At 44.3% G+C, this 27977-nt stretch overlaps 1 protein-coding gene across 2 annotated transcripts in view; it reads left to right on the top strand.

Annotated features, from left to right (window-relative positions):
• The first annotated feature begins 3005 nt into the window (after positions 1 to 3005).
• PIPOX (pipecolic acid and sarcosine oxidase) overlaps positions 3006 to 27977 on the top strand; it is a 29934-nt gene continuing 4962 nt past the window's right edge. Inside the window, exons 1-5 of one of the 2 annotated variants that reach the window (XM_033922402.1) lie at positions 3006 to 3144; positions 9265 to 9413; positions 10042 to 10255; positions 16027 to 16209; positions 25183 to 25335. In XM_033922402.1, coding sequence (XP_033778293.1) covers positions 3025 to 3144; positions 9265 to 9413; positions 10042 to 10255; positions 16027 to 16209; positions 25183 to 25335 — 819 coding nt within the window. In that variant the 5' untranslated portion in view covers positions 3006 to 3024. Of the gene's footprint in view, positions 3145 to 3225; positions 3313 to 9264; positions 9414 to 10041; positions 10256 to 16026; positions 16210 to 25182; positions 25336 to 27977 lie in introns of those variants that run through there. The other variant, XM_033922403.1, reaches the window with a different exon arrangement.

Consider the following 27977-nt stretch of genomic DNA (forward strand, 5'->3'; position numbering starts at 1 on the left):
GCTCAGGCTGGGGAAGTTAAAAGAGGTATGAGGTAGGAAAGGGGTGTGCGCGTGCAGTGGGGGGGGGGGAGGCTGAGAAGAGGGTGGGAGAAGGGTGCCACCACTCTGGGCGCCTCCCTCACTACGCCACTGTCTGTACCAACTCCATCCTGTTTATCTTTTTTTGAAGGTGCAGTTTCCAGAATTGTATACAATATTCTAACCTCCCCCATTTTTATGTTTAATTCTTTATTGATTTTCAAATTTTGACAGTGCAATACAACTATTATTAAACATGAGCATTATACATAACGCACTTAAAATACACAAAATTAATCAATTATCAATCCTTTTCTCCCTCCCTTCCTCACATAATTATTACAATGCGTATGCATATATTATTGCAATATTATAGATAAATACCTTTAGCAATCCCAAATACCTTCCCCTCCCCCCCATCCCACACCCCTGGATGTGTAAGGGCGATGCCTGACATTCATTGCAATTCAACATATGCAGTCAATGGGCTCCACACCTTATTGAATATCATACTAGACCCCAAACACTCCGCATTCATTCTCTCGTATTTATACGTGGAAGAAATATTTGCCCACCAAAATGTGTAATTCAGTCTGTCGTAACTCTTCCAGTTACGCGTAATCATCTGGATGGCTATTCCGGTCATAATCAAGAAGAGCTGGCTTTTATATCTATCTAAAGAAGGCTTAATATGCAATATTGTAGCACAAATTATGGCTTCGTAGGTTAACAGGATTGATGACTCAAGAATAATATTTATTTGTCCCCAAATTGACTTCCAGAAATTAAATATCATTGGACAATAATATAACAGATGATCCAATGTCCCTATATCAATATGACAACGCCAACATCTAGTAGACTTAGAACTAGCTGCGCTAGAGGTTTTTAGAGCGGGCCGGTGATGTAAGTGTGGGCATCTAAAGGGATTTTAGGGCAGCGGGAGAGTGTGGGCATCTGTCCCGCTGCTTGGGGGGGGGGGTTGTTAGTTTACAGCAGGAGAGATTGAACATCTCTCCCGCTGTTGTGTTGTTTTTTGTTTTGGTTTTTTTTTGGGGGGGGGGTTCTTGACGTGTTTTTTTCTGCGCATGTGCCCATTGCTATCGCCAGCAATGGGCACATGCAAATTTAGCGAATCTTCATTGCTGTCCGCTGACCTTATTTACATGCTTGATCTTTTGAGAATGTCTCGCTATCAAAACGGCTGCGTTAGCAGATTGTCGCTTTTTAATGTGAGTTTTTGAGCATCCTGGCCTAAGTCCAGTATGGCTCCATCCTGTTTGGGTTCCAGTACCAACTGCTGGAACAGCTCCCCCTGTAGAGAATCTAGAATCTCTCTACTTCTAGAACAGGGCTGCCCAAGTCCGGTCCTTGCGATCTACTGGCAGGCCAGGTTTTCAGGATATCCACAATGAATATGCATGAGAGAGATTTGCATACTAAGAAGGCAGTGCAGGCAAATCTCTTGCATGCATATTCATTGTGGATATCCTGAAAACCTGGTCTGCCAGTAGATCTCTAGGACCGGGCTTGGGCAGCCCTGTTCTAGAAGATCCCGCAGTAGGGATACCCCAATCAACATTTGGCAAATTAAAATCACTTATTAGTAACACTTCCTCTTTTACAGCTACATTTTGAATGTTTTTGATTAAATCTCTGTCCACTTCTGTCTGGAAAGAGGGAATGGAAAATGTATTTATACTGATGTGATTATAGAGTCCTCCTTTCCAGACAGACCTATGGTGTCTCTTCCTTATCCTGGAGATCCTGCAATTCTGTGGCTTTAATATGATCTTTAACATATAAATTACACACAGCGACAAGCACTGTACAGCAATGCACACAGAAGCATTGGTTTTACACACTAGAGGAGCATATTATTTAAAATGAACTGCACCTCTCTAAATCCATGCTGTGCCTGCCTTTAGATCCGCCCTAAGGACAGACTTGGGGAAATGCACATAATTGGGTCAGAAATAAGTGTACACGGTGCAGCAGGAACAGCTCAGTATGTTGGGAACATTTGCCGGGCCCCCTACAAAAAAAGGATGAAGCGAACAATGTAAAAAAGAAAATGGGGTCTGGTTACTGTGCTGCCCTCTGGATTCAGGGTGATCTGGAGGACCTTCCTACTTCCTTTATCCTTATTGCATGCTTATATTATTTAGACCAGGGGTAGGGAACTCCGGTCCTCGAGAGCCATATTCCAGTCGGGTTTTCAGGATTTCCCCAATGAATATGCATGAGGTCTATTTGCATGCACTGCTTTCAATGCATATTCATTGGGGAAATCCTGAAAACCCGACTGGAATTCGGCTCTCGAGGACCGGAGTTCCCTACCCCTGATTTAGACCAATGTTTCTCAGCTCGGTCCTGGAGTATCCGCTTGCCAGTCAGGTTTTCAGGATATCCACAATGAATATGCATGAAAGAAATTTGAATATAATGGAGGCAGTGTATGCAAATCCATCATGTATATCCTGAACCTGGATACTCCAGGACCGAGTTGAGAAACATTGATTTAGAACACTTCTAGGTTCTCCAGCTGACTGCTTCATCCATGCCCCTCACTTTAATCCAGCACTCTCTGCTGTGGTTCCAGGGACTGAGATCAGGACCAGCACAGCTGCAAAAGATGGAAAGGCACTAGTGTGTGTGGGGGGGGGGGTGTCAGACTTGAGAAGTGATAAACTGAGTTCAAACGTACACAACCATCCGAGCAAGAGAGAAAATCAGGGAAAACAGGGCTTCAAATACAGCCAGTGGGTGAGCAGCTATTATGCTGCCAGTGCTGTTAAAAGGCTGGCGGCCAGAGAGATGGTGCTGTAGTTTAAAAATACACAAGCACAGCAGCCCTGGCACAGCCCTTAGGGCCGGAAATCAAAGGGGAGAAGAGCTGCTGCTGAAATCAGTAAAGACAGCCCACACACAGGCAGGGAGAAGAAGGATCGGCTTTAGCTTGCTCCACCTCCAAGTTCAGAGTACAGTAAAGAGAGAAGCTGAAATATGGCTGCCCAGAGTGGGAGCAGCGTGTTTGACTGTATAGTGATAGGAGCTGGTATTCAGGGCTCCTTCACTGCCTATCACCTCTCCAAACACATGAGGCGCACCTTACTGCTGGAACAGGTACTGTTTTCTTTCGAAATATCCCCCTGTGCGGGCTAAAAGGTGTAGTTATATGTGGCTGACTCATCCTGTTTGTCCTAGGAGAACTAGCTTTCCAGTCAAAGAGGGTAAAATGCCGACAAAAGAATTCCACATGGCCCTCCTGGGCATTGCAATGAAGCAGCTGATGTGAGTAGTGAGGGCAAGTTCCTTAAAGTCAGAAAGTGAGAAGGACCTGCAAGGGGAGGAGGCAAATGTGCGTGCTTCACATTTGAAAGTGATACATGGAGTCATTTCTGAAACAAGACTGCTGTCACTGATGGGACTGCACAAGTGACACAGGTTAATTGTAAACTTGTAGTGCAGAAAGCAGCAGTACAATATCATTTCACCAGAGCAGAAGTTATTATTGCATAGACTTGCTCTGAACAGAAATACAGATAAAGATGATCCCGGAATACTGTTAATTAACCCATCTTGCTTCTGCCCTGCTTTAGAGATAGAGCCCCGGCACAGCTTGGATGGGAAACACAGCGCCGCAGTAGTGATTTGGGGTATCAGTTTAAACACACAAGGAAATGGATGGCACAGAACCGTTTTTCTTCACCTTCACGATCTGGCAGTAATGGAACTGCGGAAGTAGCACACAGGCCAAGAAATCCGCAGATATGTGGCACTTTTAACTTCACGGCACTTGTGTGGAGTATAGACTGACCTGGAGTATTTTCACCGCTCCTGATTTTGCCTGAAAAGGAATTTCAAGCATTGGCAGAGTCAATACAGGTCACTTCAGGAGCAAGCCCTGCACAGCCACACCGTAATACAGTAAATAACAACAGAAAAAGATCAATTGGCCTAACCATAGTCATGTGCTGGGTGCCAATGGGTGCACTGTGCAGAGCTCTGACAGATGGCAGTGCTAATAGAACAGGCTAATAGAACTATGGCGTCCGGGTAGCTCGGAGAGAGAAAACCTCGATTCTGAAAAGCGCCCGCGAAGTGTTGTTATACATATGTTCACAGTGTATCACCTTTGAAGAACATTTATTTACTCAATATCCCTGATGCAGGCTTGTTTTTTCACGCTGAAACACAGTTCTGTGCTCTTGGACGACAATAAACAGTTAAACGACTCCTAGGGGAGGGTTGGAAGCCCGTGAGGAGAGCACAGCAGTGAGAGCAAAGTCATGCTCTCTCTGCTGTAAAAAAGGGTAGCACTAATGCTGGCACAACACCTTGAGTCACCACTGCATACTAGGAAAAGCTCTATATAGGCACACTAAGGAAAATGGTAAAACCAGAGGACATAATTTGAGGTTGAGGGGTGGTAGATTCAGGGGCAATGTTAGGAAATTCTACTTTACGGAGAGGGTGGTGGATGCCTGGAATGCGCTCCCGAGAGAGGTGGTGGAGAGGAAAATTGTGACTGAGTTCAAAGAAGCGTGGGATGAACACAGAAGATTTAGAATCAGAAAATAATATTAAATATTGAACTAGGCCAGTTACTGGGCAGACTTGCACGGTCTGTGTCTGTGTATGGCCGTTTGGTGGAGGATGGGCAGGGGAGGGCTTCAATGGCTGGGAGGGTGTAGATGGGCTGGAGTAAGTCTTAACAGAGATTTCGGCAATTGGAACCCAAGCACAGTACCGGGTAAAGCTTTGGATTCTTGCCCAGAAATAGCTAAGAAGAAAAAATTTAAAAAAAAAAAAAAATTTAAATTGAATCAGGTTGGGCAGACTGGATGGACCATTCGGGTCTTTATCTGCCGTCATCTACTATGTTACTATGTTACTATGTTACTATGTTACATTACAGTTCTCGCCTTCTATTGGGACAGTGGCTCATAACAGTGGAGAACATGTAAGGTACCTCTGCTGACTGCGATATGAACAGAAAACAATTTTGCCCTCATGGCAGTGCAGGAGTCCTGCCTTTGGAAGCTGGAGGTTGCAGGCTCTCAGCAGCATGGACTCTGCTCTGAAAGTCCTAAGAAGGAAAGGGAATTGTCCCTCACTGCTAACACTTTATTCGCAACCTTGCAGAGAATTCCCTGCTTAGGCAGCAGCCGTCCAGCTGCCACCACGAGTCCTGTTCAAATGCCTTTGCAGTTCTTAGCTGATTCTGTCCTATCACTCCATTCCCTGCCGCTGTGTACTGTACACTGCAGGTAGCCAGTCCCGCGTGCTCCATTTCCCGATCCCATTATGTCGATGCCAAGAAAGGATGGGTGTCAAAGGCTTTGCTAACGCAATAGTGAAAATAAACTTTGTATGAATACTCCACAGCTTGGGCACCATCTCTTTCATGCATCAGAGACAGAGTGTGGTTTTGTTTGTTCCTAGCAGCGCACGCAGCATGAAGACACAGCCTGTTCTATTAGCGCTGCCATCTGTCCGAGCTCTGCACAGTGCACCCTTGGCACCCAGCACAAGACTGTGGTACAGGAATCCCTGGCAGCGAACTAAGAGGCAACCAGAAGCAACCTTCTGCCTCATGGCTTCAGAATCCCTGTCCAGCCACCAACACTGGTGTGTGTGTGTGTGTTATGGAGAATGAATTAACCCTGTATTTGGCATTGTTGCTCAGAAGCAACATGTGTCTTCTGTGGCTCTTCTAGGAGATCTGCATCTCCAAATGCCTGTTACTTGGCACGGTTGCTCTCATTCAGCATCAAGTTACATAAAGCAGCCATTTTACCAGCCGCCAATTAAAGGGTTAAATGGAAAAGAATGGGGAAACTATCAAAGCAAGAAAGAGATCTACACAGCCGATCAGCAAGAAAAAAAGCAACTGGGAAACCTAACAGAACGCCTGGTTGTATAAGCAGAGGAATCATCAGTGGGGGAAAAGGAGATACTATTACTATTATATAGGTTGCTGGTGAGACTCCACCTTAGGGGCTGTGGGTGGTACTGTACAAACAATAAAAGAATGGAAGACTTACAGAAAAAGTCTATAAAATGGTGCAAGACCACAACTTACTTTATAACATTATATTGAAGGAAACAAGTAAATATACAATAATATAATACAAATAGATATGCATTATGATTAAATTCACCATTATGATATTTCCATACATATTTCTATCATTCCTCCAAAATATATTTCCATATGACCTATTTCAACCCCTCCTATACCCCCACCTATTCCCTTCCCCCATCCCCCTTTCCCCTTCATTCTTTTTATTTTTAATGTATTACATTGTAATACATTTCCATATGACCTATTCCATCCTACTCCTACACCTCCCAGTTCCCTCCCTCTCCCTGAATGGAAGGTGACACAAAATACCAGGTATTGAGATGCAATGAATGTTTCCAAAGCTTCATTGTAAAACATTAATAATCATACTTCATGCTCTAGATGAAAGATTTTGAATATAAGGATCCCAAATTTTCAAAAAGAGATGAGTTCGTCTAGGAAATCTACGAACCTCCCAAACCTCAAATGACAATATACGATGGAATTGATTCCTCCAATGCCAATTACTTAAATCTTACATGAAAGGCCTAAGACACTCAAATGTGCTTCTTGGAAGATCAATGGGAAAGGAGGAGATGACAGAGAAATTCAAATATTTGATTGGTTTCAACAGGCTTCAGACTCACTAGATTTGGTGGCAAGGCATGAAAGAGGGCCCAGGTATTGGATTAAGAATGGGACTTAGAAGAACCACAAAGGAAAATGACGAGGCCTAGAATGGCTTAGCAGTGCAGGTAGTAGAGTCCGGCACTGTGATGGAATATACAGCAGTGACTGGAAGAAGGTTAAGAGTTCAGATAAAAGTCATGATGGGGAACAGGTATGCGCTGTTTAAATTGGGTTGATTTAACATTTATTTTCAGCTGTATACATTTCTATCAAATTTATTTCTTTCCAACTGGTCAAGATACCTCTTATTTTGTGGCTGGGTTTTCTGAGAAGAACCAATTATGAAAACTTTACAGAAAGTACCATAGTTAGTTTCTTACTGTGCTCTTGATGGAACCTGGCTCCACAGAAATGAAGTGTTACCTAAAAGTATGCATCTTCTAGCTATTTAGTAAAAGTCTTGAGGGGTGTTCAAGTTTCAAGTTTATTCATATTATTTGACTGAACGCTTTTCCAAATTACAAAGCGTTGTACAAAAGATAAAAATATGATTTTAGAGAAATCACATTTGCATAATACATTAACCAGACCTACATGGGTAATTGCTTTTTAAAACCACGGGAAACAATAGGAAAGAGGGGAGGAAATACAATTTTAAAGAAATAGTACATAAAAGGGAAGTACATAAGGAGGGTAGGAAGAAGAGGATTGCTGGTGGAAGTGGGGTCGAATAAGAGAGCTATTAGAAATCTTGATTTGGAGATGGCTGAAATCGTAAGGTCCTCTTGAATGGACATTGTATTTTCAGTTAAAGGCTTCTTTAAAAAGAAGGCATTTTAAGCTACTCTTAAATTTCTGCAAATCTTGTTCGAGTCTTATATATAAAGGAAGAGAATTCCAAGTCATTGGAGCTGTTACAGAAAAGATAGAAGCACGGCGTGTTCCGATAATTTTCAAGGAAGGAACATTAAGGGTAAACTGTGAAGTAGATCTAAGAACTCTCGATGAGTTATGTGGAATCAAAAGCCTATCTATAAATGCCGGAGTGTTGGTCTGTATAGTCTTGAAGACTAGAAGAGCTATTTTATATGTAATCCTATATGTTATTGGCAACCAGTGAGCTTTTTGCAGTAATGGTGTGACATGGTAAAAACATTATCCAGATAATGTTGCTGAAAATTATTTCCGACGCTCCCAGCACTATTTAGGTGGTTCCATTGTGGTCCAGTGGGCAGAGTTTCAGATTACCAGTTAGCAGTGATGTTCAGTTTACTAAAAGAGTAACCCTCCGCATAAAGGTATCTAGGTACAGGCTCGAAAATCACTGATAATTGCTGGCAGTCAAATTATACCTGGGTATTGGGTCCTACCCAGTAACTGGATACTGGCACTGAATATGCAGGTGTAAAAAGCCGTGGTGGCCAGCGTTTAAATTAAACACCGACTGCTGTGGCTGAATATTGGGACAAACTGTATGAGATCCTTGTAGGGATCTAGCAATACATTTGGGTGGTGCAATTAAACCTTTCCTATACTTCAAGCTCACAAATTCCACCTTTACTTTGACCCTGTGAAGTCTTCCAGCACAGATAAACCCCCATGTCCCTGGCAGTAACAGACATCACTGTAGACATTTGAGATGTCCACGGGAATGGGGACCGAGGGAAATCTGTGGCATTGGTGACAAAAGATCCATTTATACCCGGGATTGGACGAGGATGGAAAAGAATTGACTGGAGACGGGGACCAGATTATGGAAGTGGGAGTGTGTGACACAGTGGTTAGAGCTACAGCCTCAGCACCGTGAGGTTGAGAGTTCAAATCCCATGGTGTTCCTTGTGACCCTGGACAAGTCACTTAATCCCCCATTGCCACAGGTACATTAGATAGAATGTGAGCCCACCGGGACAGATAGGGATAAATGCTTGAGTACCTGAATGTAAAACCACTTAGGGTATAAGTGGTATATAAATACTTTAAAAAATGAATAAATTATGTCCCTATGCATACCTCGTGCAGTGGTTCAGAACCCTGTCCTGGAGTACCCCCAGGTAAATCGGGTTTACAGGATAGCCCTAATGAATATGCATGAGAGAGATCTGCATATAATGGAGGTGGCCAGGCATGCAAATCTGCTCCATGCATATTCATTAGGGCTATCCTGAAAACCTGACTGGCCTGGGGGGTCCTCCAGGACAAGGCTGGGTACCACTGCACTAGTGTCAACAGTGAGAACATTATAGATTTTGATATTTAAGAAAATGCCTTACTTACCAGTACTTAATTATTCATTTTTTTTTTTTTTACTTACATACTTAACATAAAGTGCTAATAATATGTTTTTCTTGAATTTACAAGATCACTCAAATGCAGGTGGGGAAGAAAACTGGGGGAATGGTGAAGGGATAGCAGCAGTGTGATGGGGAACAGGGAGGGTGATGTGGGGATGGGCTGGGGCTGGAACCAAATTGGACGGGGACCAGATTATGTCCCTGTGCACACCTCTAGCTGATAACCTGCCCTCTCTCTCTCTCTCATACTGGCAGTTCCTCCTCCCTCACTCCCGTGGCAGCTCTCATGGTCAGACTCGAATTACCCGCAAAGCCTACCCTCAGGACTTCTATACCAAAATGATGGCAGATTGTTATCCACTGTGGGCGGAGCTGGAGAAAGAAAGTAGCACCACACTGTACAGGTGATGTATTGACTCGGCCCATAGGGAATGTCCAGTTCCAATACCGAAAGTTAGAAGGGCAGATACGAACCACATACAATAGGCAATGCAGCACCTCGGCATTCACACGATCAACCTCAGATAATTCCGCTTCTGGCAACTGGAGACTCAAAGTGTGGGCTAAAGGGAGAAAGGAAGCAGGAGGGACCTTAACGGCACCCTGTCCCTCTTGCAGTGTCAGTACTACAACCCTCAACTCCATGTCCCGTCCTAAGTTCTGAATCAGAAGCCAAGAACAGGCCTCAACGACGAGGGAAGAGCACACACAACGAAGGAGTCGTGAGGATAAGATGTCAAGTAGTCAGCCAAGGGTGTATGGTTCAAAGAGTCACTTTATTTGTAGATATGCCACAATGGCTCAAAGACTCGACACTGGCAGTGTTTTGGCGTCTGTGCCTTTATCAAGAGTCTGTTCTCAACAGCTGGCACAGTGCGTACAGACGCTCTGGGTCAAGCGCTAGTAAGATGTAAGTAAAAGTAAAAACTAGTGTCCAAAGCCCTGCAGTCCCCTCTACTATTGTAGGGTTTGGTACTGTTCACCCCTCTGCATCTCTGAGCTTTGCTCTCGCTCTTTCCCCCGGCTCTGCAGACAGACAGGGCTGCTGCTTCTCGGGCCTGAGGAGAATCCTGAATTTTGCAGCACGTGGAGGAGTTTGGTTCAGAACCAGGTACCTTGCCAGTACCTCACAGCCCAGGAGATCCAGAAAAGGTTCCCCGGAGTCTGCCTCCAGCCAGGGGAAGCTGCTTTCATTGATCACACCGCAGGGGTTCTATATGCGGATAAGGCCCTCAGGGCAGTCCAGGTAACAGAATTGCCAGTCTCCCCGTACTTCTTTGCACGTGGACCCTCTCCGCAGTCCTGTCTGCACAGCAGTTTAGTCCTGGAGACCCAGAGGCATCAATCCCACTAGTGGCAAAAGATTGGGATCATTTAAAGGTGCCCATCCTCCCACTCCCACTGACTTTACTAGGGTCACTGTGATTAAGATCAGAATTATTCCATTATTATTAACCTGATTCACAAAACCACACTCACTACTGACTCAGCGGGTGAGGGACACACTAGAAAATGTTCTGAGTTATCCACACAGCGGGAAATTAAAAACAGGATGTCAAAAAACTAAACATAGTTTCCCTCACACAGACATAAGCACACACTTCTCCACAGAACAGAACACACACAGGCGATGAGTCTATAAATGGCTTTTATATGAGCAGATTATAAATATGGTAAATACATAAATTAGGTGCCGTTGAGTGCAATTGTCAATTTTCCGCTAGGCACCGTTTAAAAAATTGCGCCTAGTGGCACTTAAGCACTCTAGACGTTGAAACTAGAGAATGACATGGAGACAAATTTTTCCCTGTCCCTGTGGGAACTCATTTTCCCGTCCTAGCGAGTTCTTTTCCTGCCCCTGTCCTACAACCTCTGTTCTCATCTGCACAAGCCTCAAACATGTTAAAATCATAAGTGTTCGAGGCTTGTGTGGTTAAGGCAGAGCTTACAGGAAAGGGGTAGGGACAGGGACAAAACTCATGGGGACAGGGAAACTGAGTTCCTGCAGCGACGGGGACAAATTTGTCCCCGTGTCATTCTCTAGTTGAAACCCTTAGGCACACTCCATTTATGCCAGGGTTTTCTTGGCCTCAGTGTGCCTACATTAGGTACCTACCAGCTCCTTAGTCAAACCACAAACAAAATCCTCCCAGAATCTGCCCCTAATCACGCCTACTTTCTGGTAGGTGTCTTGGAGTAGAGGCCTACTTTGAAGTGGTAGGTGCCTACTAAGTTAAGCGCCTACTGACTAATTAATTTTTTTAAATTGTTTTTTCAATGCTTTTCAATGGTGCTTTTCAATTAATGGTGGCAATTAAACCACCCCTTTTATAAAACCGTAGCGCGGTTTTTAGTGCCAGCCGTGGTGGTAACAGCTCTGATACTCATAGGAATTCTAAAAACTGCGCTACGGTTTTGTAAAAAAGAGTGTGTGTGTGTAGAGGGGGGTAAGTTAATTAAGAAAATTAAGGTAGGTGCCTAGATCAGCTAGACCAGTGTTCTTCAACCTTTTTACACCTATGGACTGGTGGACCGGCAATTGAAGAACCAGACTCAGCCCATTTCCCTCCCCTCCCCTGAATGGAAGGTGACACAAAATACCAGGTATTGAGATGCAATGAATGTTTCCAAAGCTTCAATGTAAAACATTAATAATCATACTTCGTGCTCTAGATCAGTGGTTCCCAACCCTGTCCTGGAGGAACACCAGGCCAATCGGGTTTTCAGGCTAGCCCTAATGAATATGCATGAAGCAAATTTGCATGCCTATCACTTCCATCATATGCAAATCTCTCTCATGCATATTCATTAGGGCTAGCCTGAAAACCCGATTGGCCTGGTGTTCCTCCAGGACAGGGTTGGGAATCACTGCTCTAGATGAAAGATTTTGAATATAAGGGTCCCAAATTTTCAAAAAGAAACAAGTTCATCTAGGAAATCTACGAACCTCCCAAACCTCAAATAACAATATACGATGGAATTGATTCCTCCAATGCCAATTACTTAAATCTTACATGAAAGGCCTAAGACACTCAAATGTGCTTCTTGGAAGATCAATGGGAAAGGAGTAACACCATTTTACCATTTGTTTTTCATATACACACACACACACAATATAATCTTATTAACAACACATAATGGTTACCCACAAAATTAAACTACACAAAGCACACTGTATGCTTCTCAACATTCATTCCTACCAGAACACAGATAACCCCAAAATCTAAAAGTACTAATATCCTATATAATAATACCCTTAGCGCGCATGCGCACTTCAATCTTCATGGCTCCGTGTGTCTGTAGCTCCGTGGCCGGCAGAGAAATTGTAAAGCAGAGAAGTTGGTAAAGCGTGCGGCACGTGCACACACGTTCAATTTGCTGCGAGTGGCGGTTTACTTTACCCAGCAGCGGTTATTCTGTGCCGGTTGCCATATCCAACACAACGCATGATAAACAAAAAAAAAAAGGTAGGTGGGAGAAGGGGCACAATAATTGACACCCCCCTCCTAACATCCCCAATATTCACCCGACATCCCCCTGACATCTCCACACACACACACACAGAAGGACAGGGAGGCCAAACAGACGGGACATCGACAGACTGACAGAAATAGAGACACACACACTGAAAGACAGGTAGGTGGCAGTGAAAGACACTCACAGAAGGGGGCTATGGAGAGAGATTGAAAAAAAAAAAAAAAAAAAAACAGACAGCAGACAAGGAGAGAGAGACACACAGCAAAAAAAGACAGACAGACAGCAGCCAAGGAGACAGACAGCAAAAAAAAAAACCAACAGCGGCCAAGGAGACAGACAGCAAAAAAAAGATTTTTGAAGCCCGCATCATTCTACAACACAGTAAGTTTTCAGTACACTTTTTACATTACATTACATTAGTGACTTCTATTCCGCCTGTACCTTGCAGTTCTAAGCGGACTTTTTTAACTGTTAAGTCTACACATCTATTCTAGCACCCGTTAATCTAACGGGCTTAAACACTAGTATACAAATAAACCCTAAGATGCAAGACGCTGCACGCAGTACAACCCCAGAGAAATAGAAACAAATGCATTTCTTCCTGAACAGTGCAAAATACAGACACAGCAGATGTAAAATCTCAAAATTGACACAATTCAATCACTAAATTCAAAACTAAAATCATTCTCCCTACCTTTGTTGTCTCCCTCCCTCCATGCTGTGTCTTACCTTCAGGCCTGGTCCTGCCTGGCCATTTTATGCAACCCCCGGCATTATCTATGGGTTGGCCCCCTCTTCCTCGCTGATGCAGTGCACAAAGACGCGGGCAGTGGCTTCAAGCACGTTGCGACGTTAGAGAGAAGGCTTCCAGTTCAGGCGCAGGACGTGCATAGGAGCCACTACCCGCGGCTTTGTGCACTGTGGCAGTGAGTAAGAGGGAGCCAGCCCAAAGATAACGCCACATTGATTACACCGTGGACCGGCGGCTGAAGAATACTGTCTCGGGCCTGATGCACATGCTGGCCCTGCAAACCGGCAGTTGAAGAACACTGAGCTAGACAATCTAAGCACCTAACTTCAGGTTCCTTTTATAGAATCTAGGCCACAGTGTCCATCACAGATTAGTATAGTAATCCCCTGAAGCAGTTAGTTTCTATGCAGTCCTCTGGACTCAGGAGTTCAGGATATCCACAATGAATATACATTGTATACATTGTATACATTGGGCTTTTTATTTCATTTCACTAATGTCCTCCAAAAAGAAGAAAGGACAGCTCATAACAAACATTGTCAAAATGCAATCAGTGCAATGGTACGCAGTAGAGAATGACACGGTGACAAAATTCATCACCGTTCCTGTTCCCGCGGATAACAGCGGGAAACCATCTTCATGTCATTCTTTAAGGAAAGAGGGAAGAATCAGAGTATGAATGGCCACAACCACTGACCCGCAAGCTTTGCTTTGAAGAATGCTGGTGTAGAAGGACTGAGGTTGAAACAGACACTACAGAATGACAGTCTCTGGTATCCAGAGCAGATATTGTGATGTCATAATGCCTCATTCCACCAGTGCCTAAGAGCCAATCACATCAGTGATATCACAATGGCTTCATTATCCTTGGCTCGCATAAGAATCAAAGTATGAATGGCCACAACCACTGACCCACAAGCTTTGCTTTGAAGAATGCTGGTGTAGAAGGACCGAGGTTGAAATAGACACTAGAAAATGACATGGGATTATTTCCCGCAGTTATCCGCGGGGATGGGAACGGTGATGAATTTTGTCACCGTGTCATTCTCTAGTATGCAGTAAGTACCCTGCATCACTACTGTATACAAATATATCTCAAGCATATTCATATGGATCTTCTGGAAACCTGTCCGGCTATGTTGAGAATCACTGCCTGAGACATCCAATCCAAGAGTTAAAATGTTCTGTATCCTTATATGCCCATAACCTCTGGTTAGATTCATAGGGGTCGATATTCAAAAGAGGTAAAACCCTGCCAAGCAACCGGTTAGTGTTAATGAATATTACCACTAACAGGCCATACTTTAACTGGCTTGGTTAGGGGCGAGCCAGAGGTGGAGTGAGGGTAGTAGGGTTACCTGATGTCTGGATTTACCCGGACATGTCCTCTTTATAGAGGACTGTCCAGGATTACAGACAGGTTTTCAAAACCCGGCAGTTTGTCCGGGTTTTGAACATCATTGAGCTCGGGGCCGCGTCTGGAGGGCATCCGCACAGATGCGACGTGATGCCAATGCACCCATGTGCACGTGTGACATCATCACCTTGCATCCACGCACGCGTATTTGCTCTCCAGGGGCCAGGGTTGGAAGGCAGAATGGGGCGGAGCCAGGGCTGGGCCACGCGTCCTCCTTTTTGTAAGGAAAAATCTGAAAACCCTAAGTTAGGGCAGAGTGGCAACTTATCCTAAATACTTAAGTAGGTACATAAAATGAGGTCAGCAAAACATCTGTCCTAACTTTATACGCCACATTAACTGGGCAGCAGTTGGACTATCGGCCAATGCCCAGTTAACTTCCAGGTCAACAGACATATTCAGATATTCAGCGCTGTGAGCCACGCATACCCCAGCGCTGAACATCAAGGTTTAGGTCAGCCTACAACTGGAAGTGACTTGCAAGCCATTTACTGCCATCGGCTGAACACTGACTTCTAATTATTGTCCCAGTGAGACTCTTCCCATTGCAAGGCCGAAGAGTTATGTTTGGGTCAAAGGATTCTGTAAAATGCCCTGATTTAGGTATGCCACAAATGCCAAAATGCTAACTGTCTATATCTAGGGTTGCCAGATTTTCCTGAAGGAAAATCAGGACCCATGGCCATGCCCAAAATCCTGCCCCGTTCTGCCCCGCTCCCAGCCTCGTATATTCAGACGCAACACAATGATGTCACTGTGTTACGTCTGCGCATGTGCGGATGCCCCCCTCCCGACGTGATTTTTACAGGAAGCTTTTCAAAATTCAAAGTGCCGGGTTTTGAAAAGCCGTCCGGACCCCCAGACATGTCCCCGAAAAGGAGGACGTGTCCAGGGAAATCCCGGATATCTGGTAACCCTATCTATGCCCCTCCCCCCCCCCGACTCTGGTTCACTTGAAACGGAAAACAAGCAAACAATGGAGACTTTCAGAACACAAGTGCACTCGAATATTTCAAAACTCTGCTTTATTTGCGCGTGTTTCGGCCTAACAGGCCTGCCTCAGGAACCTTATTCTAGCACAATCTATTTTGCTGAATGCAGTGTATCACAGATGAGAACAACTTCTCAAAGGTCACTCGTTAAGAGTTAATTCAGGCTAGGTAGTCCACAATTGTGTGTCGAGCCACTGCGCAAATAAAGCAGAGTTTTGAAATAACTGAGTGCACTTGTGTACTGAAAGTCTCCACTATATGCTTGTTTGCCATTTGGCTGTGGAGGCGACTCTCCTGGTTCTTCTTGTCCCTTGAAACTGAGCTATTCTGCCCAGACCAGAGGAGCTCTTTCCTTACCATCTCATCTTCCTTTTCCTCAGGATTTATTCTGTCGCTTTGGGGGAACCATCCACGATGGCGAGAAAGTGATCGATATAAAGCCAGGCTCTGTGGTTATTGTGACAACCACCTCAGGGGTGTATCAGGCCAAAAGCCTGGTAATTACCGCAGGCCCCTGGACTAATAAACTCATGGCTTCTCTGGGATTGCAACTGCCTCTTCAGGTGAGTGCAGTCTATGTTATCTTCAGCTACTACTACAACAGTAAACCCTCAATTATCCAGACTTTGTTTATCCAGACTTCAGATTTAACGGACCGCGCCCCGGCGACTACAACTCCCAGTTTGCAAAGCATCACCCTCTTCAGCGATGTTTGGGGGCTGAGCAGCCACTTCCCAGAGAAAAAGAAGGGCTTTTCTCGGCATAACCACCTCGCCCCCCGCCCCCTCCCACCGGAGGGAGGGAGTTATTCACGGAGGGAGATATATTTGGATTTTCCGGACAATCACTTTTAATGGACACCCCTTCCACACCCGAGCGGTCCATTAAATCGAGGGTTTACTGTACTACTATTTAACATTTCTATAGTGCTGAAAGGTATATGCAGCACTCTAGCAGAGACTTTTTCCTAGGAATGCCAGGGTCAGGCATAGGAGCATATTCAGCAGGCCTGAATTTCCATGCTTTAGCTGGCTGTCATTTTTAGTTCTGTGATTATTTGGGCTGTGGGAAATCTTTAAATGCTGCAAAAGCTGGATCGGGGTGTCACTTGGCTCAAGGCTGGGATTAGATTTAGATTCAGGAAACTTTCCTAGCCTAAGAAACTCTATATGTTACCAAATTAATACCCAATGGAGTTAATTTCAAAGGCTTCAGCACCTTAAGTCAGTCGATAAGATTTTTAGCTGCCTAAATATAAATACAAACAAATCAAACTGACCTCACATTCAGATTAGTAACCAGACCTCAGGATTGTAACCACCACATTTAAAGTCACTCAGAGGTATGAAACTCTTCAAGAGGGGAACCGCGCCCCCCTAGTGGTGAACCAGAGTTTGCTTTCCAGTCATTGCAACTCTGTTGGTGCTGGTTACGCTCCAAGGTTGATTACAAAAAATAAATAAATAAATATCGTTACAGTCTTTCAAACACTCGTGTGAAGATTCTTTGTTTCTTTTTTATCTTTTCAAACGAACATCGCTCTGTGAATAAGTAAAGTGTAGCTTGATAACTTAGCTTGTGACAGGTTCGGGGTCTCTACGTGGCCCCGTTTCGGTTTCTTCTTCAGGAGACCCTATAATAAGTGTGCTGAAAATCCTTTTCAATGCTGGTAGAATGTTTTAAGTTCGCGATGTAGCAACATCGTCAAAAGAACGCTGCCGGTGCAAGAAATTTCAACTGCCAGAGACGATATTTATTTATTTATTTTTTGTAATCAATCTTGGAGCGTAACCAGCACCAACAGAGTTGCAATGACTGGAAAGCAAACTCTGGTTCACCACTAGGGGGGCGCGGTTCCCCCCTTGAAGAGTTTCATACCTCTGAGTGACTTTAAATGTGGTGGTTACAATCCTGAGGTCTGGTTACTAATCTGAATGTGAGGTCAGTTTGATTTGTTTGGACTCTAGCATTTTTCTGACTTCCTCTAGTTTCTAACTAGTATTACCCCAGTGATATCATAAATAAATATAAATACATGCACTTTAGGCTGCATAGAAGAGAGCCAATCCCGGACAGGGCTGGTGTAGGTGGATTAGGTGCCTTAGACCAGGGTTTCCCAAGGGGGTCCTGGAGTACCCCCTTGCCAGTTAGGTGTTCAGGATATTCATAATGAATATGCATGAAATTGACTTGGATACACTGCCTCTAGTATTTGCAAATCCCTTTCATGCATATTCATTGTGGATATCCTGAACATCTGACTGGCAAGGGGATACTCCAGGAATGACTTGGGAAACACTGCCTTAGGCAATCCTTCAGCCTTGGATCCCTTTAATTAACTGTTAGGTCCTTGGCTCTTCCCCCCAGCTGAGATTTTGATCATCAAACTGAAATTATGATTACCTCGATACCACCACTCCTAAAATCATCCTGTAGAAATGCATGAAAGGAGAGGTGCCAGCTCTGTGGGTGCTTGAGCACCCCCAATATTAAGCAAACTCATTGACTGTTTCCAGGGATGGGTAAGTTCCATTGGGTTTAGCACTTCCAGTCATTTCGTAAAGTTGGCTCCTATATGTTATTTACACTACTAGTTCTTTGAGTTTGCATGGCTACAGGACCTAATGTATTGGTTCCCACTACAGCTGCTCTTTGCTGCCTCATCTGAGAGGCTGCTACCCTTGGTCACTGCCTCGTTTGCCTAATGGTTGGGTCATCCCTGTTTAAAACCAGTGGCATAGCTGGGAAAGTGGACCCTAGGACTGAGATGCAAACAGCCTTCACCCCCCCCCCCCCCTCCAGATCTGGCAACTCCCCCCCCCCCCCATGCTAAGCTATTTTCCCACCTACTTGGTCCTCCAGAGCTACAGCATCAGAGACAGCGCTAAATGCTGCCTCTCTGGCCAGCGGGACCTATCCTTTGCTGCATCCTGCCCACAGGAAGTTGCATCAGCATGGTAGAATGCAGCGGAGGACAGGTCCTGCCAGCCAGAAAGGCAGCCTTTAGTGTATTCTCTGACACTGTAGCTGTGGAGGACTCGGTAGACGGGGAGTTGCCGAACCTTGGCACATGGAAGGGAGGGCTCAGCTGCAGGCAGCCCCAACCACTGGGCTTTTTGCCCAGCTCATTCAACAGTAGCCACTCTTCTGCTGAAAACTATGCTCTTACAGTAGCTTTAAACGGAAGCTCCTGTACTGCTGGCATGCAGATAACTTAGGGTAGGGTTACCATATGTCCTGATTTCCCCGGACTGGTCCAGGCTTTTCAAACCCAGCACTTTGTCCAGGTTTTGAAAAGCTTCCCCCGAAATTGTGTCGGGCAAGAGGGCATCCGCGAAGGTAAAATCTGGCAACCCTAACTTAGGGCATCAGTTTAACGTGTGCAAGGGTCACCTGTACTTCTGGCTGATACCAACCCCCCAAAGTCTTTTGAAGTCAATAAAATATGCAAATACATTCCCCAACTGCTTGTTAATCAGTAAAGTGAAGATGTGGTCAGTGGTTCGGTTTGGGGAAGAATCCAGGATGAATTCTCTGCAGGGGCTCTCTTTGCAACTATTACATAGACAAGTGCGACTGACAGAAGTACAATCTTCTAACAGGGACATTATCTGATTAACTGACAGCAGATCATTGCAGGGTGTCTGGCCTCATTAGCAGGTATCATTTGAAGCCTGACTGTATCATCATTGCTGCTTCTGTACCAATGAAACACTCCATGAGCACTGCTCTGAAAGAAATCTTCCTGTCCCATGTCCCGTTGCCTGCCATCTGGCTCTGCCTCTGGCTCTTTAAACTATTCTAGATCCCAGCATGCCACCATGACTGGGTCTGCTTTTGTTTCACACAGCAGAATTTCTTACTCCCAGTCTCACATAAAGAAATCAGAGACATTATTTTAGCCACTCCATCCCCTGAAACACATCCCTGACTTTTTCTCTAGTCGTTGCCCTGTTCCGGTTCCCTGCCCCATGTTTCTGACCCTTAGGTCACCCTCTATAGCTGGACCAGAGGCTCAGGAGCAATGCAGCAGTTTCTGAGGTCCTGATGCTCAAAAGCTTTCTGTGCTAGTTAGACTCGTTAAATCAGTCTTACTGGCATGGAAGCTCTCCTCCCAGTGCTCAAAAGGGCTCTTGGGGTCCCTTTTGAGCACTGAGCCTTCATAGCAGCCACCAAGAACCCTAGGCCAATGCACTACAAGGAGCTCATTAGTATTTAAATGAACTCTCCTTGTGATGCACAACCCTTTATACAGGACATTTTCCGGCTAGTCTCGCCACAAAGAACCCTATGCTCTTCACAACAGCAGTTCTTAGTCATTCCTTCATTCCGACAACTTTTCCTTGATTTCCATAGGAACTCTTCATTCTCTGTCATGGCTTCTGCTCTCTGGAATTCTTTGCCCTTTTATCTCCGTTCAGAAAAATCATTTGCGACCTTCAAGGTACAATTAAAGGCATATTATTTCTCCTTGACCTTTAGCTCTTAATTTGCTTCCTTTCGATGGCAACATTTCTCAAAAGTTGCATTCCTGGCTTTATGAAATTAGTGTGGGCAGAACTAAATTCTCTGTTTCCTCCCTTACCCTATTGTTCATCCCTTTCCCCAACCTTTTTATTTTTATTGTCATCCGCCGATTCCCTCTTTCCTCATGTTCTCAATTATATTTTACGATTTGTTTTACTTTTTTGTTTCCTAGCCTATTCAAATTTTTTTTTGTTTATTTTAAATTTTTTTTGTAAACCGTTTAGATTTACCTTTTGGTTTTGTATTTGCGGTATATTAAATAAATTGAACTTGAACTTGGGCCTGCCGGTGGCTGTTGTGCATGTGTCATTAGAGTGTATGTCCCATGCATACATCACACTCACAACAGCTGAGCCGGCAGCCTCTGCTCTCCCTCTACCACAGTGGTCTCAAATTCAAACCCTTTGCAGGGCCACATTTTGGATTTGTAGGTACTTGGAGGGCTTTAGAAAAAATAGTTAATGTCTTACCTCATGCAAAATTGTCATTTCTTTAATAAAACTCTTTATAGTTTATAAATCTTTCCTTTTGGCTAAGTCTTAGTAATAATATTATAATTTATAGCTAAAGAGACTGTTTTATTTTACTTTTGTGATTATGATAAACATACCGAGGGCCTCAAAATAGTACCTGGTGGGCCGTGAGTTTGAGACCACTGCTCTACTAGCTCAGCTGATTGGCAGCTCCAGGGAATCCTGCTGGGTCAACTGTACAGGGCTTCCCCTCCTGGCTCAACTGATCACTGCTTTGGCGCCACGATCTGATGAACAGGCAGGGAGAGCAACAGCAGCAGCAACAGGACTATGAAAGCCGAGATGGGGGGAGGAGCTGCACCTAGCCCTTTGCTCTTCTAAGCATGCACCAGGCCAGTGGCGTAGCAAGGGTGAGTGGCACCCCTCCCTAACCCTCTTCACTCCCCCTTGCCTTCCCAACCCCCCCTGCCACACATGCACCCCCTTCCCTTCCCCGTACCTCTTTAATTTTCCTGGCGCAGGCAGCATCATGAAGTTGCTGCCCGCATCATGTCGGCTCTCCCTCTGACATCACTTCCGAGGCGCGGGACCCAGAAGTGATGTCAGGGAGAGCCGACATCAATGCGGACAGCAAGTTCGTAATGCTGCTTGCGCCTGGAAAATCAAAATGGTATGAGGGGAGGAGAGAAGGATGGGTGCTGGCGTCCCACCAAGACGGCGACCAGGGCGGTCCGCCCCCCCAACCCCTCCGCGCCCCTCATACTACTCCACTGCACCAGGCACAGTTTCTCCCTATTTTACGGTAGCCATTCCACACAAATAGCATGCATATAATTTGCATGCTATTGTACTGAGCATAGAAACATGATGGCAGATAAAGGCCAAATGGCCCATCTAGTCTGCCCATCCGCAGTAACCATAATCTCTTCCTCTCTCTAAGAGATCCCACATGCCTTTCCCAGGCCCTTTTGAATTCAGATACAGCCTCTGCTTCCACCACCTCTTCCGGGAAACTGTTCCACACATCTACCACCCTTCCTGTAAAATAGTATTTCCTTAGATTACTCCAGAACCTATCACCTCTTAACTTCATCCTATGCCCTCTCATTCCAGAGCTTACTTTCAATTGAAAGAGACTCGACTCATGCGCATTCCCTCTTTCCAAATTGATCTACAGTGCCTCAGAGCATTGTACATCCTGCCCCGAGTATACCTTTCTATCTTGCAGCTGGTATGCAGTACGCTAATATCCACCTCAGAGGTGGCTGCATTCTGCTTTAAAGTTGTAGTGCATGCATATCTAAGAATATAAGAATCGCCTTACTGGGTCAGACCAATGGTCCATCAACCCCAGTAGCCCGTTCTCACAGTGGCCAATCCAGGTCACTAGTACCTGGCCAAAACCCAAGGTGTAGCAATATTCCATGCTACCAATCCAGGGCAAGCAGTGGCTTCCCCCGTGTCTTTCTAAATAACAAACTATGGTCTTTTCCTCCAGGAACTTGTCAAAACTTTTCTTAAAACCAGCTACACTATCCGCTCTTACCACATCCTCTGGCAATGCGTTCCAGAGCTTAACTATTCTCTGAGCATATTCATTATGGATATCCTGAAAACCTGACCTGCCCAGGACTCTTGAGGACCGGAATTGCCTACCCTTGCATAGGGTTACTCCACCACTCCACAAAGTATGTACAAGAGCGAGCACAGATTGCTTCTTCCTGAAGAGTTTTATAGAGTTACGCATTCCTGTTGAGATTAAATTGTAGCTTTCTTATCATTTTTACTGGAGAAAGGGCTGTGGCTCACTGGTTGAGCTGCTGCCTTTGTACCCAGCAAATCTCAGGGCTGCTCCTTGTAACCCTGGCCAAGTCACTTAATTCTCCATTGCCTTCAGCTTTGAAATGCCAAAGCAACAAAAGGGCAGTATACATGTCCCCTTTCCCTCTGTTTCTATTTTAATTTTGTTTTAGCATTTGTAAACTGCTTTGACCTGTTGTACAAATCAAGCACTTTTTTATTAAATGATAAACATAGAAACATGATGGCAGATAAAGGCCAAATGGCCCATCTAGTCTGCCCATCCGTAGTAACCATTATCTCTTTCTCTCTCTAAGAGATCTCACATGCCTATCCCACGCCCTTTTCAATTCAGACACAATCTCTGTCTCCACCACCTCTTCTGGGAGACTGTTCCATGCATCTACCACCCTTTCTGTAAAAAAGTATTTCCTCAGAATACTCCGGAGCCTATCACCTCTTAACTTCATCCTATGCCTCTCATTGCACAGTTTCCTTTCAATTGAAAGAGACTTGACTCATGCACATTTATATTATGTAGGTATTTAAACGTTTCTATGATATCTCCCCTCTCCCGCCTTTCCTCCAAAGTATACAGATTGAGATCTTTAAGTCTGTCCATATACGCCTTACAACGAAAACCACACACCATTTTAGTAGCCTTCCTTTGGACCAACTCCATCTTTTTAATATCTTTTTGAAGATGTGGCCTCCAGAACTGTACACAATATTCTAAATGAGGTCTCATCAGAGTCTTATACAGGGGCATCAACATCTCCTTTTTCCTACTGGCCATACTTCTCCCTATGCACCCTAGCATCCTTCTAGCTTTCGCCATCACCTTTTCAACCTGTTTGACCTCCTTAAGATCATCACATACAATCACACCCAAGTCCCGCTCTTCTGTCGTGCACATACGTTCTTCACCCCCTAAACTGTACCGTTCCCTCGATAATGCTTGGGCAATGCTGCTGCTAGTCAGTGAAGTTAGTACTGAGATCATACTCCACATGCCCTGGCTTAGAAATGAGGTTCATTCCTGTCATGGTATGTGCAAAACTAACCCACTTGGAGAAATGGCCCCCAAGAGAAGAACTTTAACCCCCTAACTCAGAGAGGCCTTTTACTCAACCTCACAGGTGGAAAGACAGGTGCAGAGCAAAGTAGGGTTACAAGATCTCCGGATTTCCCCGGATATGTCCTCCTTTTGAGGACATGTCCGGGGATCTGGATAGCTTTTCAAAACTCGGCACTTTGTCCAGGTTTTGAAAAGCTTCCAACAAATCGCCGGCAGGCAGCGGGGGATGGGGCTAGTGTGGGATTGAGGGCGGGATTAGGGGAACAGGACTGGTGTGTAACGGGTGGGGATGGGTGGGGATGGGTGGAACTGGGTGTGCCTGGGGGCGTGTGTAGAAAATCTGGTAACCCTAGAGCAAAGCAGGGATGGAGGGAGCAGAGTGAGAGATAAGGAGTGGTGAAGGAGCATGCATAAACACAAGGTGACAAAGGGTGATGAAGGCAGGCACAGTTACAGAACAAGGTAAGGAGAGAAGCAGGGTCAGAGGTGAAGGGTCAATATTCAAAGAGGTTCAGCTGAGCAGGAGAAGATCCTATGTGGCTAAGCCCCACAGAGCTGGCTGGCTGCTGATATTCAGCAGCACTTATCTGAGTGGGTGCAGAGTTGCCAAGGGGGCTGACCCACTCTGTGGGAGATTCAGGGTCCACCTGCAGCCTGCCCATCACTCCACCCTGCTCCGCCCTGGCACAGCTGATTGGTGGCTAGAGACAAAAGGAGTGGCCTCCTTGTGCCACAGCAGCAGGAAAGGTCTTCATAGTGGAGCGTGTGGTGCAGTGGTTAGAGCTACAACCTCAGCTTCCTGAGGTTATGGGTTCAAATCCCACACTGCTCCTTGTGACCCTGGGCAAGTCATTTAATCCCCATTGCCCCAGGTACATTAGATAGAGTGAGAGCCCACCAGGACAGTTAGGGAAAAATGCTCTTGTACCTGAATAATTTGTAGTCCACAAAGAATTGTAGGATATGGGGAATATAAAAAATGTCATTTCCTGTTGCTCCAGGATTAGCAACTCTGCAGGAGATTGTAGCTCATCGGTGGGAGGGCAGGAGAAGACCCGTAAAAGTGGAAGACTTGATTGGTGTGCTGTTGCCTCTTAATATCTGCTCTAACCAGCCATTGAGAAACCAGCTACTACCACTACAAATCTTTTCTATAGCTCTGTCAGGGGTTAGACTGAGTTTGAGTGGAGCTAACGAAATAAGTGGATAAAATTAGGACAATAAAAATACTGTCCTAACTTTATCTGCTGAATTAACCGGGCACCAATCTGAATATTGACCAGTGCTCAGTTAATTTCTGGGTTGTCTCAGTACTGGAGGCTGAACATGCATTGATTGTCTAGGGTTAATTCAGCCCCCTTAAGAATTTTCTGTGGTGTGTTAGAGAATTTGGGTCTCTAAGAATAAAGCTCCTGAGAACAGGTTAGCATATGCTCCTTCATAACACAACACAAATATCCCCCAAATGTAGACATTTACTACTTGGGATCACAGTGTGTCTGTAAAGGCGAAGCACAAGCAGTGAAATTAGCTCGCCAGGATAGTGACACCTGCTGCCTGAGGTTAACTGGGTAGAAATTCCCCCTCCTCTGCCCCTCTAAGAATGAAAGAAGAATTATTGCCAACACTGTGAATGTCTGTCTGCTCTCTTTTTCCAGACGCTGAAGATTAAGGTCTGCTACTGGAAGGAGAAAGTTCCTGGTTCCTATGGAGTCCCCCAGAATTTCCCCTGCTTCCTTGGTTTTCACCTCAACAGGGCCCAACATCATATCTATGGGTTGCCTTCCAATGAGTACCCTGGCCTGATCAAGGTGAGAGAGAATTTAGGCCTAGAGTTTCTAGGAGGTCTCCTGTAGACAGAGACATCCAGTTCTGCAGCTCAAGACATGTTTTTTCTCAGTGTTGCAAACTTCCTGTACTAACCTGTATTGATGGCCAACTAGGGCAACATTTAGCCTTCTTTTGAATGCTACAAAAGCAGGAAGTTTGCAACACCGAAAAAAATATCTTTATGGCAAAGCTATTTTCAGAAAAGCAAATTTGGAAGTGAAAGGTCACTTTGGGCTCGGAAGCGCCAAATGAAAGGTCACTTTGGTCAGCCACAAAACTTAAAGACTTGAAGAAAGCACAGATGTTTATTCAGCATATGCGGACCCTTGAGCCCAAGCTGGCTTCAGAAGTCCCGAAACCAGGAACTTACAGAAATATTTATACATTCTTCTGGCTATACAACTGAATTCTAGAAAAAACTTTTCACGTGTTACTTTTCTTAACAATCATTGGTCCTAAGCTCACACTAGCAGGTCACTTATCTAAGCCCTGCAGTCTTTCTGTTACATGTCGTTTATGCTGAGATAGCCATAAGAAGCTAGAATGCCCAAGCTAAAACACCCAGCGCAGGCAGGCTAGAACATCAGATAAGTTAGGTCTGCAATGAAACATAATTCAGCATTTTATTAAAGAGAAAACTTAGTTCAACACTTAGGAAAACCAGTCCCAGACTCCTTCAGAAGAAGAGAGCGTTGGTTCTAAAGTAGGAGGTCAAAATATAAACAACCTGCGTTATGCAGATGACATAACACTCATTGCCAGTAGTAAAGAAGACACGTTATATCTGCTAAGAAAAGTTAAAGCCAAAAGTCATAACATGGGATTAGAACTGAATAGAAACAAAGCTTATGAATATGGAAAAAGATGAAGATTTCGAGCTTGAAGGCAATAGACTAGAAGCTGTAAAGAGTTTTCATCTTTTAGGCTATTTGGTAGATAAGGAAGCAACTAGCAGTGAAGAAATACTCTGCAGAATAGCAATCAGTCACTATACTGAAGGCTCTTGATAAGGTATTTAAAGGCAAGGAAATAACAGACAAAATGAAGGTCAGACTGGTCCATGCACACATTTTCTCAGTGGTCAATTACGGATGCAAAAGCTGGACATTACAGAAGCAAGACAGAAAGAGGACTGACTCATTTGAACTCTGGTGTTGGAGAAGTATTCTATGCACACCAAGCACCACCAGGAGAACAAAATTGATTTTGGAAGAGATCGGACTGGATGTGTCACTCAAAGCCCACACGATGAAGTTACGACTATCATATTTTAGTCATACTGTTAGAAGAGAGCAATCACTGGAGAAGAATTACATTACATTAGGGATTTCTATTCTGCCATTACCTTGAGCAGTTCAAGGCGGATTACAAAAGAATTATCCAAGATGTATTACAACAAGAACTTACAAACATGAATATCATGCTTTCGTATTATCCAAGTTAGATTATGGTAATTTAGTATATGCAGGTATAAGAGCAGGACAACTAAAGCGCCTATAAACAGTACAAAATGCTGCGATTAGGCTGATAGGCCATGCTTATATTCAGGATCATGTAATACCTTTGTATCTGAAATTCCATTGGTTGCCAATAGGATTTAGGATCAAATTTAAGATCTTGATGTTAGCACATAGGGCATTATTTGAGTTGCAACCATTGTATCTTTCTAACTTGTTATTCTATGCACCGAAGCGTTTATTACGATCTTTAAATGATAATAGGGTAGCTGTTCCCCATATTTCAAAGGCCCATTTTGCCTCAACTAGAGAGTGTGCATTTTTTAAAAAATTTAGTTCCACAGCTGTGGAACAGTTTGCCTATAGAACTGAGAAAGAAAGAATCTTCTATAAATTTTAAAAGATATTTAAAAGCACATTTTTTCCAATTGGCTTTTTTAAATTGAAGGAATGAGTTTGGGACTGCAGTTTGTATTTTACTCATTTTTACTATACTTTTTAGTTTGTATTAATTAACTAAATTTATTATTGATAATTGATTGTTATAGAAGATTATGTATTTAGAGAATACTTTTATCTTTCCTTTCTATTTTGAATGGAGTTCTTTTTAAAATTGTTTTGATTACATATATTGGAAACTGCTTGGATCCTTTTTTGGCTATATTAGCAGTAAATAAAGTTTTTAATAAACAAACATGTTTGGGAAGATCGAAGGAACTAGGTAAAGAGGGTGACCTGCAACTAGGTGGCTAGATATACCCTATGGGAATGGCGCTGGAGGATTTTGTCAGACTAGTACTTTTTGGGATCTTTAATTCATTAAGTCGCTAGTACCTGAACCTGAGTTGATGGCACCTAACACACACTGAAGGCCATCACTAGTCAGCTGATACTGGACATGTAACCTACACAAATTGGCTGCAAGGCAGGGCTTCCTTAGGGGAGGAAGATATGAGAAGAAGGGGAGAAGAATAGGCTAGGCCATGCACGCAGCAATGTAAAGACAGGCTCACAAGTCTGTGAAACAGCTTCACATGATCAGATCTGAGAGTCTGAGGATTACCAAACCCTCCACACTCACTTCGTTTAATTGGACCACAGTGGCTCTAATGTCACAAATGACATCATACACATCATTCCACAAAAGGTCATTTATGACCATGCTG

Source organism: Geotrypetes seraphini, chromosome 15 (genome assembly GCF_902459505.1).
Source record: "Geotrypetes seraphini chromosome 15, aGeoSer1.1, whole genome shotgun sequence".
Taxonomy (NCBI): Eukaryota; Metazoa; Chordata; class Amphibia; order Gymnophiona; family Dermophiidae; genus Geotrypetes; species Geotrypetes seraphini.